Source organism: Micromesistius poutassou, assembly GCF_964030765.1.
Source record: "Micromesistius poutassou genome assembly, contig: SCAFFOLD_4038, whole genome shotgun sequence".
In the NCBI taxonomy this organism is placed as follows: Eukaryota; Metazoa; Chordata; class Actinopteri; order Gadiformes; family Gadidae; genus Micromesistius; species Micromesistius poutassou.
The window spans coordinates 252-21,813 of NW_028180488.1; the positions used below are offsets into that span (position 1 = coordinate 252).

General features: G+C 48.3%; 2 protein-coding genes across 2 annotated transcripts; one reads left to right on the forward strand and one right to left on the reverse strand.

Annotated features, from left to right (window-relative positions):
- Positions 1 to 615: 615 nt before the first annotated feature.
- LOC311370752 (tax1-binding protein 1 homolog B-like) lies at positions 616 to 16,152 on the reverse strand (the record flags this gene model as incomplete). Its single annotated transcript, XM_084489074.1, has 12 exons — positions 616 to 1,464; positions 1,693 to 1,874; positions 2,046 to 2,118; positions 2,742 to 2,966; positions 4,071 to 4,322; positions 4,796 to 4,981; positions 5,721 to 5,811; positions 6,397 to 6,545; positions 10,207 to 10,362; positions 10,781 to 10,971; positions 12,085 to 12,187; positions 15,964 to 16,152. 12 exons carry the CDS (start codon positions 16,150 to 16,152, stop codon positions 1,183 to 1,185), a joined length of 2,079 nt encoding a protein of 692 aa, XP_084345200.1. The 3' UTR covers positions 616 to 1,182.
- A 1,223-nt stretch (positions 16,153 to 17,375) lies between these two features.
- On the forward strand, positions 17,376 to 20,571 carry LOC311370750 (3-hydroxyisobutyrate dehydrogenase, mitochondrial-like; the record flags this gene model as incomplete). The annotated part of the gene is made up of 4 exons (XM_084489073.1): positions 17,376 to 17,475; positions 19,141 to 19,301; positions 19,727 to 19,836; positions 20,450 to 20,571. Coding segments are annotated over exons 1-4 (463 nt in total), but the record flags the coding sequence as incomplete, so codon positions are not given.
- Between the last annotated feature and the right edge of the window lie 991 nt (positions 20,572 to 21,562).

Sequence of the window (21,562 nt, forward strand, 5' to 3'; positions counted from 1 at the left end):
ACTCCCCTTTCCCTATATCATCATCCCTCCCCCACCCACTCCCACTCCCTCTCACTCTCTCTCTCTCCTTCTCCCTTCATCTCTCTCTCTCCCCTCCCGTCTCTGGCGTAAACAGCCGTAAAGCACGCCGTTCCGGTCTGTCTTCCTCGTCAGCCCCGCGCTCACTGGGGACATGCGGTGGGAGTACCCCCCCCCCCCCCCCCCCCCCCACCCCCCACCCCCCACATAAGAGGATCTTATTTACTTTGGAGATAAACATGCACTCAGAGGTCCCAGATCAAACTGGGATGGGGAAGGGAGGGGGCTCGGAGGGGGGGGGAGAGAGTCGAGTAAAAAATAAAAGAAAGAAAAACACATTGTCGGTGACATGCACACATGAAAACCAAAAAAAAGACATTGTCCGTCACATGGTCACATGGTCTCTCCCCCCCCCCCCCCCCTCCAGGCTAAAAACAGCACGCGGGGCTGAGAGCATGGCCCGTAACCGATACACTGACACATTAATCCCACCGAGACGAGATAGGCCCTTCCAGCGGCGGGAGAAGCGGTCCGCTGCAGACAGAGGAGATCAGAGCTGGGATGGAGTCTGGAGATGTTCTGCGAGCGTCTGTCTGGCGGCTGTGCGGTGGGCCGCCTCAGTGTGTGTGGGTGTGTGTGTGTGCGTGTGTGACTCAATATGCGTAACTCGCTACGTGTGTAACCAACACTCCACGGTTGCCTTCATCTGATTGCCAATCCGCCAGCTGTGCCTCGACCTGTCTGTGTTGCGTGTTTCTGTTTTCTGACTGGCGGGTGACCTAGAGTCCTTCACTGGAATACCGCAGCTCACAGTAGAGGGCGCCTGTAACCCAGTTATCAACGCCTGTGGTGTGACGTGTGGTGTGAAGCCAGCGCGGCAGGGGTGATGACACTATCTCATTCGCCTCCCATCTTATATCAGGGGAAGTAGTCGGAGGAACCTGAAAAAGGCGGAGAGGATCAACCGGAGCCGCTCTCTTAATTATGGAAACATTGACCGGCCAGCTGTGCTGCATCTATGCCAGTAACGGTGTTGCCAAATTGGGCCAGATTTCCCTCCCAATCTGGCAACACTGGCTGCTGCGTGCTGCAGCCCAGTGTTGCTGCAGCCCAGATTGGGCGGGAAATCAGCAATCGGCTGGTAAGTAACTTCAAGATCACAGGTCAACGTGGCACCATGCTCAGACAGGAGACCGCGTACAAGTGCAGCGGACACAGGGACGACGTGTGCGACTGCAGCGTGACACTCACTCGGAAGCGCTCCTCCTCATTGGCCAGCCGCTGTTTGAGCGTCTCGTTGATGGCACACTGCTCCTTCCACTTCTCCTCCATGGTGGCCAGCTCCTCCTCCACCGAGCGGGTCTGCTCCATCTCAGCCTCCACCTGCCCGTCCAGCTCACTCATATTCCTCTCCTCCTCCTCCTCCTCTTCTTCCTCCTCATCCTCATCGTCCTCCTCCTCCTCCTCCTCCTCCTGCTCCTCCTGCTCCTCCTCCTCCTCCTCATTCTCCTCGGCGCTCCGCCTCTCCTTCTCCACCTCCACCCAGCTTGTCATGCGCAGGCTCTCCTCCGGAAGGCGCTCCCTCGCCTCCTCCCCCGCGTTCTCCTGCTCCCCCTGCCCTCCGTCGTCGTCGTCGTCGTCGTCGTCGTCGTCGTCTCCTCCCCCTGGCTGCGCTCCTCCCAGCTCCTTGCCTCCCTGGGGCTCCGCCGCGCCGTCCCCCTGCCTCTCCTCCGACGCTGCGGCGGCGGCGGCGGCCAGGGTGGGCGTGGCGGCGGGAACGGGCGCCCCCAGGTAGGCCACTTCCAGGGCGATGGTCATCTCGGCGGTGCCCCGCAAGACGGCGTCGGCGATGCTGTCTGGAAAGGCGTGGTGGGAAATGAGCTGTTAATGGTTATAGGTGAAAAGAAATACAAGAACGCGTGCATCATGAGCTCGCGACCGCGGCGGTCGGTGCTCAAGTCGTGGCGGACGATCCATTGTGGGAGTTGTGTGCGGTTGAGAATGTGTGTGTGTGTGTGTTTTCATACCCGTTGTTGGGGACTCTGGACTGTAGGCCAGGGGCTCCTGTGTCGTCTCTGTGGCTGCGTTCCTCTTTGGCTCCTGAGGCAAGGAGCACACACACACACACACACACACACACACACACACACACACACACACACACACACACACACACACACACACACACACACACACACACACACACACACACACACACACACACACACACACACACGTTAAACCTGTTGGAATAGAAGCACAATTTCCTCCTTCCTCCCTTCCTATTTGGTGATATGGTCATTTCACATGAATGTGTGTATTGTATGTACGTGATTGTATTGTGATGTGTGTGTGCATACATATATATGTTACACGTGTATCCAGTGTGTGTGTGTGTCCTGTGTACCAGTGTGTGATGTGTGTGTGTGACTCTATGCATGCCTGTGTACTGGTGTGTGATTTGTGTGTGTCTATGCATGCATATGTGCCGCTGTGTGATGTGTGTGTGTGTGTGTGTGTGTGTGTGTGTGTGTGTGTGTGTGTGTGTGTGTGTGTGCGTGCGTGTGTCTCTATGCATGCCTGTGTACTGGTGTGTGTGTGTGTGTGTGTGTGTGTGTGTGTGTGTGTGTGTGTATGTGTATGTGTATGTGTGTGTGTGTGTGTGTGTGTCTATGCGTGCCTATGTACCGGTGTGTCTAAGTGTGTGCGTGCCGTCCTCTCACCCCCTGGGCTTCGCTGAGCTTGGCCACGTGCCGACGGAGGCGCTGGCACTCGCGGTACTTCTCCTTGTAGTGCTCGGCTGCCATGTGGAGGCGGAGCTTCAGCTCCTCCACCTCCCTCTGGAGCTCCGCCTCCGCCTCGGAAACCACAGCCAGGCTGCTGCTGCTGCTGCTGCTGCTGGCCCCGCCCTCCCCACTGGCCCCGCCCTCCAGGCAGGCCACAACACTCTGCTAGACCGACGCCCAGGAGAAGGAGAAAGGAAAACAAGGCAGGGGGAAGAACAGGGAATGCGTGAGGAAAGGGGACAGCTAATGCTATTTAGCAATGAGCCCACTGGCTTACTGTCCATTATTATCTGGCCAGCAGCTTATGTTGAGTCTACTGCCACCTTAAGGACGCTCGCAGCCCATCGAACACCAGCACTGCCTGCCGTTACAAACAAAATGGACGATTGCTCGCCGTCTCATCGTCAGAGCATGATCTCACAGCGTGCTTCATTCAGGTTCTTTGTTCAAAACAAAACGGTACCAATTCCCTGATGTCTTGAATATTGATTACAGGGGTAGACAGCTAGGTTGAATAAAAACCTATCAAGCAATGCCTCCTAATCCTTTTGAGCCACACCACGTCGGTGTGGCCATAATAACCACCTTCCGAGAGTTGAAAAGCTTCACCTCTTCATTGTTCAGTTATATTTCCCAGTCAGAGCATTGAGAGCTTTCCAACGGATGCCATATCTCCGACATGGGCAGTACTGACCTTTCGTTTTATACTGTATCTCGTCTTTTATGTAGTTCACTGTTCATTTGATGGATAGCTTATATCATTCACGATCCTATCAGCCCCTAGTCAACAGTTAATTTTTTGTCGCATAATAACAATAATAGATTGAATTTATATAGCGCTTTTTTTTTTTTCCTGGAAACTCAAAGCGCTTACAGTGACAGGGGGGGAGGGACCTCACTAACCACCACCAATGTGTAGCACCCACATGGGTGACGCACGGCAGCCAATCGACGGCAGAACGCTCACCACACCACACACCAGCTTGAGGTAGAGAGTGAGGGAATTAATGAATCAGCCAATGACACAGGGATGATTAGGGGGCCAGATTGAGATTGAGCCTGGTGGGGCAGTTTTGGGCATAACATCACTGTCCCCCCCCCTTCCCAAGTCTCTCATCGTCGGGGGGTTGCGTGAACAACACTATCAAGTCTGAGTGGCGGGACTCCTCCCCCCATATCCCCATGCCCATCCGACGTCCCCCTCATGCGGCATCAGCCTTGCGACCCCCGTGGTGCGTGCGTGGGGGGGGGAGGGGGGGTGCTCACCGCCTCCTTCAGCGCGGCGCTCCGCAGGCGGTCCAGCTGGCTCTCCATGCGCCGGCACTCGGCCTGGGCGTCGGCCAGGCTGGCCCGCAGCTTCTCGGCCTCCAGCCGGGCGCGGTACAGCTCGGCCATGGAGCGGTCCCGGGCGCCCGCCGAGTCCCGCAGCTCGGCGGCCAGGAGGGACGCCTGCTGCCGGGACGCCTGCAGCTGGTCCTCGGCCTGACGGAGCTGCTCGCGCACGCGGGCCAGCTCCGCCTGCGACGAGAGAGGGAGGGAGAGAGAGAGAGGGAGAGAGAGAGAGAGAGAGAGCGAGAGAGGACGAGAACGAGAGAGAGAGAATGGGAAAGAGAGAGAGAGAGATAATGAGAACGAGAACGAGAGAGAGAGAGAGAGACAGAGAGAGAGAGAGAGAGCGAGAGAGCGAGAGAGAGACACACACAGAGAGAGACACAGAGAGAGAGAGAGAGAGAGAGGGAAGGGAGAAAGGGACACTTTATTCATCCTGGATGGGAACATCAGGAAGATGAAAGAAGAAGAGAGAGAATCAGTCAGAGAGACTGGCCGGAGGTGGGGGGGGGGGCTTAAATTCTGTTTGTGGGCTAAGTGCAAAGGCGCAATACACCGATTGAACACACAAAATGCTCACATCATGTGTGCACCCTCTGCATCCTCATTAAAAAAAAGTCGGAAACATCCCGAACACATCCACACATGGACCACAGACTGACCTTGTGGGCCTGGTGGCTGTGCAGCTCCTTCTCCAGGCAGTCCCGCTGGGCCACGCAGGCCCGCATGCGCTCCAGCTCCTCCTGGAACTGGGCGATGGTCACCTCCCGGTTCAGCTCCACCGCCTTCAGCATCTGCAGCTCGGCGCTCAGCTTGGTGTTCTCCAGCTCCGTGCTGCGCAGATGGGCCTGGTGAGGGGGGGGGGTGGACACACGCACGCACACACACACCCATGGAAACACATACGCACACAAACACAACAAACAAACGCCCACATGCAAATGGAGACACGCACGCATATGATTGCCACACGTATTACATACTGTGTTGTAGCAGTGTTGTTGATCCTTGATCTTGATCGTTCCATAAGAAAAAACGGTAATAATACAAAATAATAATATTAATATAATAATTATAATAAATAATCCACGGCGTTGTGGATTATTTCTTACTTGTTTGTGCATTAGGCGTGTGTGAATGCCTTTTGAAACACCAAACACAAACACACACCCGCTTGGGCTTTGCCCATCAGACAGATGTTTTCCAAAAAGTTTCCCACCAACCCGATCGCCGACACCCACGAGCCCACACACGAGTGTGGGCGATCAAACTGTTACACGTCGACGTTGATCAACACACACACACACACACACACAAACAAACAAACAAACAGGCCCACCAACATGGATACACACGCACACATGCTCTGAATCTTTCCTGACATCAATTTGATGCGGTGTAGGGGGCACACACTCACACACACGCAAACACACACACACACACACACACACACAGAATCTTTCTTATGACATCATTTTGATGCGGTGTAGGGGGCACACACACACAGAGACACACACACACACACACACACAACTCCGCCCCCCACCCCTCCCCCATGTGTCATTACTGCCAGCGCCCCCATCCCACCTTGTAGCGGTCCCTCTCGTCCCGTTCGTTTTTCAGCTGGCTCTCCAGGCGGTCTCGCTCGGACCCCTGCTTCTTCAGACGCTCGCGGAGGCTTGGGGGCCAACGCCGACCCCGGCCAAACAATCCCGCCCGACAGGTCGGTCCAGCGGAGGGGGAATGACAAAACAAAGGACGCAGAACATTAGGGCCAAAGCCTTTCCATGTCAGGCGCCACGGAAAGTAAACATACCGAGTGCGGATTCCACCGCACTTCAACGCTATGAGTATTTATTATTATTCTTTTAACAGCTCAAAGGCCCCCCGGGCGATAATGCCGCAGCCCGAGCCAGAAAGAGTGAATCCCCCCCGAGGACACGCATAGTGCTGTGATACTTCATGATGAATGTCCTGTATATGTAGAAGGCAAATGCCTCACGAATTCCTCTTCAATGTTATTTGCACAGCCCTTAATCAGTTACAGCGTCAAAGGGCCACATGACTCGACACCTCTTTACCCCTAGGGAAAAACCTCCCCGGAAAAAATCCAGAGAGAACAAACATCAAGAAGGAACACATCAAGAACGACCGAGTGCACAAAGTCAATTGCGTCGTTGCGTGCAAGCTGCCGGATCCACCTCCTTCACACCCCTCTCCCGCCCCCACCCTCCCCCCCCCCCCCCGCCGCCTCCCCGCTCACCAGTCCAACTCCGTCTCCTTCTGCAGGCTCCTCTGGGACACGCCCCGCAGCTCCTCCTCCAGGTGACGGACCCGCTCGCAGGCCTCGCACAGCCTCCTCCGCACCTCCTCGCGCTCCTCCGACAGGCCCTGCGACGACCGCAGCAGCTCCTGCAAGACACGCGGCGGGAGAGAGACAGGGAGAGAGAGACGGGGAGAGGGAAGAAAGGGGAGCGAGGAGAGAAGAGAAGTGCGGGGCGAGAGGAGAGATGAGAGGAGAGGGGAGGGAGGAGAGGGGAGAGAATAGTGGAGAGGAGAGGGGAGAAAGGAGAGGAGAGGGGAGAGAAGAGGAGAGAGGAGAGGGGAGAGGGGAGAGGGGAGAGAAGAGAGGAGAGAGGAGAGAGGAGAGGAGAGGGGAGAGAAGGAGAGGAGAGGGGAGAGAGGAGAGGGGAGAGAAGGAGAGAAGAGGAGAGGGGAGAGAAGGAGAGGAGAGAAGAGAGGAGAGGAGAGAGGAGAGGAGAGTAGTGAGGAGATGGTATAGGAGGAGAGAGGGGAGATAAGCGTAGGGATTTGAGGGGAGAGGAGAGAGGAGAGGATAGGGGAGGGAGAGGAGAGGGGAGTGGAGGAGAGGGGAGAAGCGTAAGGAGGAGGGGGGAGATGAGGAGAGAGGAGATGGGAGGGAAGGAGAGGAGGAGGGTGAAGAGAGGAGAAGGGCGTTGAACAATACATATATCTGGTGAAAATAATCACCATGTGCAACAGCTGACACTGCTGATGTCATTCCTGCAGCATGCACGGCTCCCACCATGTCCATGACTAACCCTTAGCAGGAAACCGTTGGCGCCGATACAATGAGCGCCTCTCCTATACTGTTCTTGATGCGTCCCTCAAGCGATCCCTGGTGCTTTGAACTCCGTACCCATGAATGGAATTGAACGACCCCGCCACTTAGACACAATGGAAAACTTGAATGAGGCAAATCAGAACTCTCTATAGTACAATAGATGCAAACCTTTCATGAACACCTTGGGACTGCTTTCAGGTATTGTGAGATTGCTTGGGCAGGCCTAGGTGAATTCTTTCAACAGGTTGCTTGTCACAAAACAGACGCCGAGAGAGCCTGTATGGGCAGCTGGGAGTGATCTGTCAGAACACCGGTGCACTAAATCACCCCCAGCAAACACTACCTATGACAGTCCAACACGCCTATACAAACACACACTCATACACCTAACCACACACAAACACACACCATACACACACACCCCCACCCACCTCCCGTCCATCTTTCCCACTTCTATTCTAGTATGTGTGTGAAAAGGAAGAGATCTTTATTCAAGGTCATTTGCGAATATACACGAAAGAGGGAAGGGAAATCTACAGTTGCAAAGTACATGCTAAACACACACACACACACACACACACACACACACACACCCACCCACCCACACACACACACGACTCGTTCTGTGCTTGGCTCCGTCTTACTACTGTATGATTTTTACAGCTTGCATTGGCAAAGCACTTTAGCAGTGCATTAAGACCTTATAAAAAGCAAGGTCATAAAATTAGCAGCAGCAAAATATATACTTATGTCCTCACATTAAAACTTTAAAGATATTTCAACACATGGCAGGAGCTTACCTACCTGCTTTCCAAAAATGCCTGCCCTCTCTTATGCACACATACACACACACACGCACACCAAATACACAAAATCAAATACACAAACACACTATCAGACACACAAATCAATTGCATACCGATGAAGGACAGAAACACGCGACTTTAATAACAACGTGTGTTACAGCTGTACTTTATGGCCATTTTGTATTGCGTAAAAAAGTCTAACTCAAAGCGCTCTCTGAACCTAGGAGCTGGAACGTACACTAGGGGGCGATAGCAGACCAGTTTCCAATCTACAACTCCCCACTGCTTTAGGGTTGCCCTGCTTCCTCCTCTCCCCCTACCCTCCAACTCTCTAAACAGGCTTCCTCCCCTTTCTTTCTTTCTCTCGCTACCTCTCTCTCTCTCACTCCCTTTTTTCTTTCATACACGTGTGTAATGCGTTTGCTTAATCAGACAGGACCCTTGTAAAGAAAAGAGCCCGATGTGACGTGTGACTCATCCTGAGGAATGGAGCTTCTACCTTCAACGAGCTTCGACCATAAACGAGTCGGCTCAGCTATGTTGGAAGTGACCAGGACAGAGAGAGAGAGAGAGACAGAGAGAGAGAGAGAGACAGAGACAGAGAGAGAGAGACATAGATAAAGGCAGAGGAAAAAGGAGTCGTTTTCAGCGCAACCGAGAAAAAGCGAGCGAGAGGTAAAGTGGAAAAGGTAAACAAGTGAGGAACAGCGAGAGAGAGAGAGAGAGAGAGATAGAGATAGAGAGAGAGAGAGATAGAGAAAGAGAGGCGAACAAAAAGGGAGAGAGCTGAGGGGCCTGAATCGCGTGACAGCGTGGTGTTTGTCTCTGACGCTGGGCAGGGCCTCTGTTTTCAGTCTGGCGGTTTTGTGGACTGCCCTCCTCTCATTCCACACACAGACTAAAAGGGTTTGCAAGAGGGTGGCATAATGAGCGTGTCTGTGTGTATTTGTATGCAAGCGTACATGTGTGTGTGAGTGCAAGCGCGCTTTGTGCGCTTGTATTCACACACACGCCTGAATGCATGTTAAAAGAGGCCTTGCGGCGCTGAACGTGAATGCAGATTTGAGTTTGAATGACATCAGAGGGATGCAATTAATTTTCATGACGTGTGGTTGTGTACATGCGTGTGAGTATGCATGCGCGCGTGTGAGCGTGTGTGTGTGAGCGTGTGTGTGTGTGTGCGCAAGGCTTTGACGTCATGTTTGTTCAGTCTGTGGTTGCGATGGCATCGTCCCTGACGCCAGATGCCCGATAAATAGCGTCCCCTTTCTGTTGGGGCCCAATGAATCCAGTCATAAAAAAAAGCGAAGAGATAAAAAAAAAAAGTGAAGTGATAGAGAAACAGCAACACATACACAAATACACACATTTACACTCACACTCACATACACAGAGACACACTCACAGAGACACACACACACACACACACAGAAATTTGCGTATTTCATCCGTCACTCAAAATCAAAGCCGGGAAGGGTCAGGATCCTACACAAAGGTAGGCCTTTCATGTCCTCAACTCGTGATCACTGATGTGGAACTGGCTCCATGTGTAAGACGCAGGAAGGGACTGGCTGTCTGGATACAGACGGATACAGCCAAACAGGCATGATGGAAGGCAACATGCAAACGTAAGCAAAACACAGGAGTACATGTCCATATGCAAGTTCACACATTCAGATGTTTATGTGCCAGATTCTCAGCCAATCTTACAGATCTGAATGAGCAAATGACACGCTGTCTTGTTTGCTAGGACTTCGCATTAAACACGACAGCTTAGGGATATTATTCTTTACAAAAAATAATTTGTGAATGTGTCATATGGGCCAAAAAAGGTGACACTAAACAAGCTGTTTCACTGAACCCGCCTGCCCTCGCCTAATATAAACACATTCCTGATTGTCTAAGTTAAATTGAAAAAAAGCTCAATCCTGGATTAGGTTGAATGTACATACATTGTAACTAAATATTTATATTTACACTCTTTAATGTCAACAGGCTGAGACTTAGGAACTAACATGTAGTTGATGTTTCCAGTGCTTCCCAATCTAATATAACTGGTCTTACTTTATCATATCATCTAAAATGGCGACGATCTAGAGAAAAAAAAAATCTTGCATACCCATCGTCACAACCTTCCCTCAACCTCCGTCATAACCCGCCCACCGCCAGCAGCACCACCCACCTGGTTGTGGCTCCTCAGCAGGCTACAGGTCTCCCTCTCCTGCTCCCTCTCCCTGGCCAGGCGCTTCTGCTCTTCCTGCAGCTGCTGCTTCTCCTCCTGCAGGAGGCGCATGGCCTTCTGCAGCTCCCGGCGCTCCTGCTGCACCTCCTCCACACGCTGGAGGAGGCCCAAAGGAAGCAAGAGGAAAGCGGGGAAAGAGGAAGGGGGAAGAGGGGAGGACCGGGATCTCAGTGTTGAACGCTTTGCGGACGGTGATATGTGGACTTGTGGAAAACTGTGGCTGGTTCTGATCAGCGTTAGGATTGTTCTCTTCGGTACACATGCACAGAAACACCCACCCTCTTCCATCAGAGCGAGGAAGATGGTAGGGCTGTAGCATCACGCTCAAGGGTGCTAAGGCCGGGGAGGGAGTGGAAAATTGTAAGGATCGATGCGCGTGCGTGTGTGCGTGTGTGCGTGTGTGTTAATATGCATGTTTCTGAGTATGTATGTTTATATGCATGTATCTATGTATGTATGCATGTTTCTGTGTATGTATGTATCTATGTGTGTATGTGTGTGTGAGTATGTCTACCTCTAACAGGCCAGTCTTGGTGGTGACCACCAAGATGTCGGAGTTGCTGTCGTCCTCGGCGACGGTGAGGAGCTCATCGGTGGGCGTGGACGGTTTGAACAGGAAGGGGGTGCTGGCACCTCTGATGTCCCCCGTGTGGGTGACGTAACAGAACTGGTAGAACTCGCCGTCAGACTTGGGAACGTAATAGCCTATGTTGGGAGGAGAGCAGGAGTGGTGCATAAAGATCACATCAGAATATAGGTCTGCTGATAGGTCGGGTTTTTTCAAGGCGGTCTGGTATGTTTGACATCCGGGGTAACATTTGATGTATTTTATAATACAACGTAAATTAACTGATCAGTTCCATGGTAGACTGTGATTAATGCAAGTGTCTTTCATGTTGCATTTTTATGTAACCATATAATATATCATGCAAACATGCCTTAAAATATCAAGATGTAGAAATCCATTGTAACTTGTTGTTTTTCTCCCTTGTTTATGCATAAAAAAAAAAAAAAAAAAATCTGCCTTGAGTGAGCATTAAGTCCAGATGTGTGGGATACAAAATAAGTTTGGTTTTCTTTTTGGTCTTTCGACATTTCCGAGCGAATGGCTCATTTCTGCAGCAGCGGGGAGCCACTTTAGCAGACGAAAGGGAAAGAGAAAAAAAAAGCACACACACAAAAAACACACACACACACACACACACACACACACACACAGGGCAGGAGTTACCGCACAGGGCAGAAGCCTTCCCTCCGCATTAAGGAAACTGAATATTTACTCGGGTTAAAAACCCAGAAGAACCCAGAAGATTTGATGGAGATAATATTTCAACCAGTTGGTAATATGCTGCCATTACAGTATATAAAATGTGTTATAGAAAAGAAAACAGATGACCACTGAAAAGCTCTCGTTAGAGCATATGAATTGTGACTTACAGGCAGCCAACCACGTTCTCTGGATCACCACAAAGGAGTCTCATGTTTTCACAGTATAATATCTGACCATGCTAGAGCCACTAAAACCAGTACACGGACCCTCGGACCGGGTATGTGTGTGTGTGTGTGTGTGTGTGTGTGTGTGTGTGTGTGTGCGTGTTTGTATGTGTGGTTAGAGAGGTGTTCAGGTCCCTGGCCGCGGTTGCGGTTTTGTTCCCCTTAATAAAATAAAAGCCCTAGTTTTTATATGCACCATTAAATAGGGGAGCTGCCTTGGAATATGTGTGTGTGTGTGTGTGTGTGTGTGTGTGTGTGTGTGTGTGTGTGTGTGTGTGTGTGTGTGTGTGTGTGTGTGTGTGTGTGTGTGTGTGTGTGGCGTACCTTGGAACACCACACTCCTCTGCACCGTGCTGCCTGGCTCATAGCTCTCGGGCATCGAAGACCAAAGGAAGGTGTAGTAATCCCTGGCCGTACTCCAGCCGACCTTTAGGGCACAGCGAAACAACACCATTATCATCGTCATTAGCGATATTCACTTCACACCCAAATAAAAAGGACACAACTGGGCAATGTACAATCACAAGAATGCCAAACCAAGGTTCCCGAAAGGTTGGCAAAAATGGTTCACAGTAGTGTGCAAACCGTATTTTTTTTAAAACAAACGCTGTCGTTTATTCTTTTCAGGGGGAGGGCTTGTGTATAATGATGCCTGTTTTTCACAACGGAGAGACTTAATAGCGCACACTACAGGATTGTGGAAGGGAAGAATGGAAACATTTAGAACCCCAGGAACCCTCCCTCCCTCGACCAGCCAACCCTCTTTTTTCCACACACACCCTCCTCCCTTCCTTATTTCCTACACCCTCGTCCCTTGCTCATTTCCTACACCCTCCCTCCCTTCCTACACCCTCCTCCCTTCCCCAGTCCCAACCCCTGTTTGGGCTCCAAAAAAGGGGCAATGGAGGTGTGAGGTTTTGGGGGTGGGGCGGTTTGTGCATGTGTCTGTGTGTCTGGATGCAGCCTACACACACACACGCAAAAGTCAGTTAAGAGGAAAGGAAACAGGAAGTGCGAGAGTGCGAGAGGGGGGCGAGAAAAAAGGTGAAAATTTTACGTGGAGAGGAGAGGGACATGTAATTATATGAATTTTGTGTGTTGGTAAGTGACGGATGATGAAAAAAGCAGTCGTGAACATCATAACTTTGCCCTGTGTCGTAAAGCTGTCCGGCACAATCACCCACACCCTCTGTCCTGGACTCCACCGTGTATATGTTCTTTGAAAGACACACGCACGCGCGCACACGCACACACACACACACACACACACACACACACACACACACACAGTAACTTCAACCTTACTCATGCGATAAATGCATGTGACATTTCATGATTGTGCTCAAGCCAAGGGTTATTTTGACCACCAGTGGGACAACACAGAGTCCATGCGAGTAAATAAGGATGACATTCAAACTATAGAAAGCCTCTTTAAATGGGGATTAAATCTGCCTTAGGATCCAGATTTGCATTCCTTTGTTATGCAAACAAAACGAATCCTCCTGTATTCATTTGCAACAGGCCCTGGGACTGAAGTGCGTGGCTGTTCATTTCTTCCTCTCCAGGAATAAGATTAACAAACAACATCTCCATCAACACACAATTCACACAAGATGCATTTATCTTATGTAACAGAATGATAAGATAATAGTCTACATACTTTGACTCACTGTGCTGGCAATGACGTCGCGACATACTTCTATCAACACGGATGCCAAGGACAGTAAATCAACTGCATACATTTTCAAAACACTTCACACACTTCACACGTCTGTCACGCCTGATTAGCGTGACCACACGATTCAATAATTGTTGTCCTCAAGTTATCACTGTGTAACACTGACAATAATGTCACACCAAGCTAATGTCAAATCAATACTGACAGCTTCCCACGGATGAGATTTGCGTGTCAAAGACTGACACACAAACGGCATCCAGTGTGAGGCCAACTGAGGCCAATATCATGTGCGTCTTCTTCTTCTTCACACAAATCAAAATGCATGTATCTTTCTACCTGAACAACACACACACACACACAGACACACATTATATTAAAAAAAAATTGCAAATCGCACTGCCAAGTTGACTGACAGTTGGTTAGGTAAGATACAGTGTTCCAACACACAAGTGATGTGATAAAATAATCACAGGCAGGAGCAGCAATCAATCACTCTGCTGAGCTGTGAGGGAACACTCTGATGACACGTTAATTATACACTTATACAACGGGTTTCTCCCTGCCCACCCAAACATGCCACAACCAATAACCTCCAAGGGCTTTTCTGTGTGTGCGTGTGTGTCTGTCTTTTTATGTGTATGTGTGCGTGGTTTTAAATGTCATTCTCGATTTTGAAGACTTTCAATGCTCGAAGACAGTGTGGCATATTTTTCTGTTTTTAATATTTTGCTTCCACTCTCAAAAACAAAAAGAAAATCATATGATGGAAAATACGAATATGTAACATGGTATATAACATGGTTCTATGGTTACAATGTACACTGTTGGCGTGTGTGTGATGGTATGTCATTTTAGTATTGATGTGTTGACCTGGAATGCAAGTGGAATGACTTTCTCTCTGGACAGTTTCGGCCACTAGGTGGTGTCTGTGCACAACTAAACATACGGCTGTCTGTGAGGTCTCACACAACGCATTATCGACACAAACCAGCTCATTTAGTCACGGCCTCTGTCATTATGTTTAAATGTAATTAATGACAGAACAGGAGACAAAATGTAGAGGTGAAATGAGTTCAGTCATCGGTTCAGTTACATGATGTAACATTAATGTGGTTAATGTAAGTAAAAGCCTGTTTAACAGTAAAGCTTCTTGTAAACAAGTGAGTATGTTTGTTAACATAGCCCCTGGGACCAAATCCACATATAAAGCCAGATAATGGCTCAACATACAGGCATTAACATATTATTAATGTTTCATATGTCACTTATTAGGCGCAATACATGCATGCATACCCAAGAGCATGCATATACAAAGTGACCCCCAACACACATAGACTGACCAACATTAGTGTTTTACTATTTCCTATCCTGGTGACAGATGGTCTTTGTTAAAAACATAGGTACGTAATTCACCTATTGACATCGCAGGCTTACATATGGAGTACTGCAGCAACAGGAGAAAGATCCCAAGTTGAAAACGGTTTTGGGGCAATTAAAAACCTTAATAGCCCACTAACATGGCTCTTTTAATTACCGACATCTTTACCACCTCCGGAAGATAAAATGCTCTGCTTCTCTCTGAACCCGGACAAGCCTACGTACGTCGAAAAAATATAAAAGTTTGGTGTGCTTCTTCCCCCTCCGACATGAAGAACTAACCATCAAACACGCTTTCATTAGCAGGGATTACAACAGTTACATTTTCCAATCGACTTTTTCCAAATAAAACCAGCATCTTTATTCTCTTTTAATTGAGCCGATGGATTTGAAGTGAGTTCTTAAGCGACGATAAAGTGTTTGTCTTTTGACTTTTACGACACATTAAGTTTTCCCCCGTTCACATTTCCTGTTAATTACGTGTGAGATTTGATGGGCCTTGATGAAAGAGCTGTGCGGAGTGGGGGGTTGCAGGAGACACAGAGGAAAGAGACAGAGAGGAGAGAGCAGGGAACAATACAATGAAGGAGAAGAAGAAAGAGTGGAAAGCAAAGGCAGCTGCTGGAGGAAAAGCTCTTAATAAGAATCAGTGGTTAATAAAGGGCACCAAATGTACACTCCCCAAACGGCGAGGCCCATTAAAACCATCACACTGGATCCACTCTGATGAAGGGCTACCACACTAAAGCTAATTTGCTTCGCTGGGGATTTTAGCATGGAGCTACGCGAGCCTGGAGCCCCTGACGCACTGAAATACAGTGAGCATGTGTAAATGGGCTAACCGCTAAGGCCTGACACAATTCTGCCACACACACACACACACACACACACACACACACACACACACACACACACACACACACACACACTCACTCCTTTTTGCCGACACCTGTGTGAAAAGGGTCTGAGGACTGCTTCTTGAATCAACTGTAACATCCATACATTGCAATGCCAGGTGATTGTATGCATTGAGAATAGGATGTTCAGGGCATACACATGTGGTTCGTGTGTGTGTGTGTGTGTGTGTGTGTGTGTGTGTGTGTGTGTGTGTGTGTGTGTGTGTGTGAGTGTGTGTGTGGTGCGGGTACCTTGAAAATGCCCACCCAGTCTTTAGGGTGAGGCGTAATGTAGGGGGTCAGTGTGTAGCAACATTCCAGAGGCGCTTGCGGTAGGAAACTCTTCCCCACGTTCTGAAAGATGACATGGGCAAAGTTGGACGTCTCCATGATGCTCAAGCTGCTGCCATGCGATGAGTCCACCACCTGGAAGGATGACATCATATCCTTCTGGTCACTTCATTGGTCTGACCTGCGCAGCTAAAGGAAGAATGGACAGAGATAATGGCAGGTCAACAAAGTGTGAATCCTCTCACCATCACTAGTACAGTGCATTGCTGGAATATATAAAGTAGTTAACAACATGTGCCGTTATTCACTTTAGCATTGTTATTTTACTAATATATATATTATGTTATGTCTCATAATGTACACTATAGGATAGTGACAATGATGACCTGGATTTCATATTGTATGTTTCAACAGTTAGTATACACAGCATAACACAATATGTCAAAATGGCTAACCATATAAGAGGATGAGAAGACTAAACTTAGTTGCGCTATCAGGTGAGCTATCATTAGCTTCTGAGCAGCAGGCCATGTCATGACACATACTGAGCTAACGTAAGCCGGACAGCTAGCACGGTGGTGAATAACAACAAGACAACCGTATGCATATATTTCCTTCACACGTGACATTAAGATGATTTGCAGTTATATACGACTGGGAAAAGCAAATGCACATTATAATACAGAACGCGATAGACAGGTTCGTTGCCTTTGCATCCGTACCGTTGTTGTCAATGCACTGGCGATGATGCGTCGCTTCTTCCTGAAGACCAAATGATGGTGTCACTTCCGGGATGCTTTAAAGATGCTGTGGGTATGGGTACCCCGAGGATGCTCAAGACGCAATCTGGATGCAAAAAAGAGCTGGAAGAGGGATGGAAGAGAAATGCATGTCCTCGATCAGGCAACTACTTGAGATAATATTTAGATTGCATTTTATTTGAACCAATTCCATACATACATACATAATGGCCACATGTTGCTTCGATAACATCTTATTTTACAATATGTATTACATGTATTTATTGACATTACACACACAAGGATATTAGACATAATTCGAGTTTTTAAATAGACAGGATTCAATTAATGGTATCATATAGTTATAAGAATAAGATAACCTCTCTGCAAAATATGCTTTATTTACAGTAAACTATTTTTAGTCTGTATTTACATTATACTATGTAAATATTACACAATGTATCAGATGTATAACTTGATTCTAAGGAGGCGGCGGCTTTAAGAAACGTATGCAATAATAACCCGCCTTGCATCCTTTCTATTGGCTGTTTGTGTGTACCGCAGAGCTGTGATTGGCGCATATCGCCGTAATTCACGGACTATTTTGTTTTGCTTCCTGGCCTGACAGCTGTCACTGTACGACGAGGTCAAGGGGAAAGAAGCATGGCTGCCTTGATTAGGGGGTCTCGCAATTTATTGCCCAGGTGGAATAAACATGTCGCCCCTACGTTCGGTAAAGTAATTCCTTTATTGGTCCACATCTCTGCAGAAATGTACGTCTGTTATTGCCGGGGTTATACAGAGAAAATAAGCAAATGCGGTTTTGTAGCTTGTGTAGCTGCATTTAGCCTCATATTGTTACTGTCTAAAGAGATGAGCTCTTACGATCCTCACAACGGCTGCTCAAATCCTATCGTTTTATGAAAACCCCACATGGACGTACAAGTACAAGGACGTACAAGGAGCAATGGTTGCATCCATGACGGCTGCTTTCCCCACTTGTGAATCCAATCTTTGCTTCTCGTTCGTGTCCGTTTTCAGACATTTGCTGTTGAAACAATACAATATTATCGACATAATTTACCGCGTCATGACCGACCGTCTATTACCGTGCATGTCATATATTGTTTTGTATATCAATGCGTAGAGGTGTACCCCTTTAGGAGTAGTCTGCACGCAGACGCAGTGGTGCTGGCTGAAATTCCTATCCCTCATGGAGGGTGTCACACGCCCCCAACCTCCAAAGACCCAATAAAGTCTCCCTTTCTCTCCTCACACCCTAAAGGCTCTTTCTTAGCAGCCTTCTTGCTCCATAATCCCGTTAGATATTACACATTTGACAGAGCCAGTTTGTAACAGCTTGGTTTAACTAGTTCTAATGGTGATTGAAAACAATCATAACATACAGAGCTATGCTTGTATAACAATGTCTTCAATGTTGTCAATGTGTTTGCTCAGAATTGTATTGTATAGTGCATAATAAGCAGCAGGAATAATTGAAAGACAAGATTACATGGCAATTGACAGTTTTCCATGTTTGCTATGTTCCTGTCATACAAATACCTAATCCAGCAAGATCTGAGCTGGTGAGTAGAAGGCCTCAACAAGCCATATTTCAAGTTTAGGATTGGGGTTATTTGAATAGTCGAGTATTTTGACTGACCAAAATCGATCTTATTACAATCTTACCAGGGCTAAAAACCGATAGTGAGAAGCAACACTATTATTATTATTATTAAACCTTTATTTAACCAGGCAGATCATTAAGAACAAGTTCTTATTTACAACGTTGGCCTGACATAGAAAACATTAATTTCATGGTAATTACAGAGAATGGCCCACTATTCATATCAGGCAATAATGTAAATTTAGGCAGTATGTTGTTATAATAATGCTCAAAGCGTCTTATTTCACAATAAATTTAGGCTACACAAAACTGAACAACAATTATTTAACATTCATCCAATTAATTTGCTCACTAAACCTTACAAATTACAAAATGATTGAATGTGATTTTTAATTATAAATCATACATTCCTCCTCTCACCATACTGAAGATACCAGACATTCGCAAATGTGAATGGCCTGTGCCCCATGACATGACTTAGGCCAGTTTGGACTCATAATGGGACTCATAACTACTCATAACTCATAACATAATGGGACTCATAACGGGCTGCCAGATGGCCCCGTCAGAGGACTATATATATACATTGAATATATTGATATTGTGTACTAAAAATTTAAAGCCGTTTGCCCACTATTTGTACTTTTAAGTGCAATCAAGTCATGGAATTATGTTGTTTTCGTCATAAACAAACACTGAAAATGCTCTCAAGAGTTAGGGTTGGGGTTGAGAATGTTGCTAGTTGTCCATCTCCTGCTTCCCCTCATTTAGTGCCGAGCCGGTCGATGGCCTCCAAGACGCCGGTGGGTTTCATCGGGCTGGGGAACATGGGCAGACCCATGGCCAAGAACCTCCTGAGGAACGGCTACCCGGTCATTGCCACCGACGTCTTCCCAGAGTCCCGCAAGGAGCTGCAAGACCTGGGAGCTCAGGTAACCAACCCACGTGAGCCGCTCGCAACCTTTTAGAAAGGACGTGCCTGTAGATCGGCCAGGTGATGGATTACATATTTTCTATGGACTGCCGTGGCCTCGGGGAGTAGGCCAGCTCATACTTCACCATACATTCACACCTGAAGTGCTCACTCATTGAGGACTCATTCGCACAGTAGTAAATCCCTTTTTAGCATTAGGGAAGTCGACAGCTGCTTGCGGCCACACAACCTATTTGCCGCACACTCGATCGCTTGAGTGGTGTTTGAATGAAAGGTGAAGTGACCGAAATGTACATTTCTCACGAGCGGAAAATTCTCAAAGCTTTTGGAACACCGCTGTTGCCTGCTGGTTGTTGTTGTTGTTGTTGTTTTATAATGACCGTCCCTGCCCCCCACTCTTCCTCCTGGCGTCGCTGTCCTCAGGTGTTTGACACCCCGGCGGATGTGGCGGAGAAGGCGGACCGCATCCTCACCATGCTCCCCTCCAGCCCCAATGTCATTGAGGTCTACACGGGAGCCAATGGCATCCTGAAGTAAGGCCGCCCTCGGGGGGCCCTTTTCAAACCCAACAAAGCGGCAACAAAGATCACTTGTCTACCCGACACCTTGGTTCTGGCTAAGTGGACGGCGTACAAAAGGATAGCATTTCAAAAAGTAGTAAAAGCAATAATTATCCGTTCATTACCATGCTTCCAAATATGGCTACTGACAAAGCGATCTAGTTAACTAGGCTCAGACTTGTTTCTCAGGTGGAATCTTTTTGTGCGATCTTGAATTAAAAATGTGTTTTGGTTAACCATTCAGTAGATAGTGTTTGGTGAAATTAGTTGGAGAGAGGTGTTATTGAGTCAAGTAAAGAAAAGGTTTATTTGAACTGTATGCCAGAAGACAGTAAACATGGTAATGGATGCTTGTTCTGACTCAGCCTCTGCTCTGACTCAGCCTCTTCTGGTTTTCGGTCATGATCTCAACCTGACGTGTTAAGCCAAAGGGCTGCAAGTGAAACTGAATTTCTTTTTAACTTGTGAGGCTTTGTTTAGAAATCAACATGTTTTGGTAATTTTTTTATCTTACTTTGGCCCAGGGATTTAACAAAGGTGTGAACATGTGTAATGTCCGCTCTGGTGTGGCATGTTATCTCCCCAGGAAGGTGAAGAAGGGAACGCTGCTGATCGACTCGTCCACCATTGACCCCGCCGTGTCCAGGGAGATGGCCGTCGCCGCAGAGAAGATGGGCGCCGTGTTCATGGATGCTCCCGTGTCCGGAGGTACTTCCGGGTTTTGATTTCTACGTTACGAAATGTCCCATTTCACACATGTGCTTATGTCCCTTTATACTATCTACATTTGTAAGGAGGCGGTGATAATGAACTATGAAGACGTTGGTGTCAGGACAGGCCGCGTAATGCGATGCTGAAGCATCTTTTATTTTTTTTATAAGCAATCAAGTCGTCACGCAGGAAGAAAATACCCATGACATAAGAAGGGGCGGAGGAATAGTGTCTCTCTGGCAGGAACCTGCCAGTGGTCCGCTTCAAAACGCTTACAGAGCAGGCCAGTGACCTTGCCAATGAACACATGCAAGGTCTCAACGGTCCTACATCCCCCTTGTGTATCTAAACTTTGGGCTGATATGGGTTTAGTGCTTGGACACGGGTCGTAATTACAGAGCGGTCTGGCCAGTGGGTGCCCTCTCCACTTTTTATTGGCTGCTTTTGACTGGCGCTCTTAAAGGCCCGGTTAAGGTTTTTAAGTTCTCATTATGTCTGCCCTGTCTGCCTGTGACGGCTCCTTGACAGAGCACAGGATCACCAGTCACCCTTAATGGGCTAAGCCGCGGTGCAGAATCCCGTGTCAGAGCTCCTCATGTTGATGGAACCGTAATGGCGGGTATCCCGTGTCACTGCCTTTCATGTCAGATAAAGAGTCATAAAGAGGAGAGAAACTGCCCTCACATGGAGTGCAGGGGAGGAAGAGGGGGTGAGGGGGGGGGGGTGGTGGTGGTGGGATGGGGGGGGGTTAGAGATAAGACAAGAGAGGGAGAGACGTGTTGCAGTAAAAACCTGTCTGTGTCGTGCACTCTCCTCCTGTGGGTTACTTCCGTGCTAGCACACAGACACACAGCCACACGCAAACGCACACACACACACATACACACGCAAACACACAGACAAACACACGCACACCGATCTCACAGAGACACACACTCACACACTAATTCTCTACTTTAAAACTTTCAAACAGGCTACATCCATATAC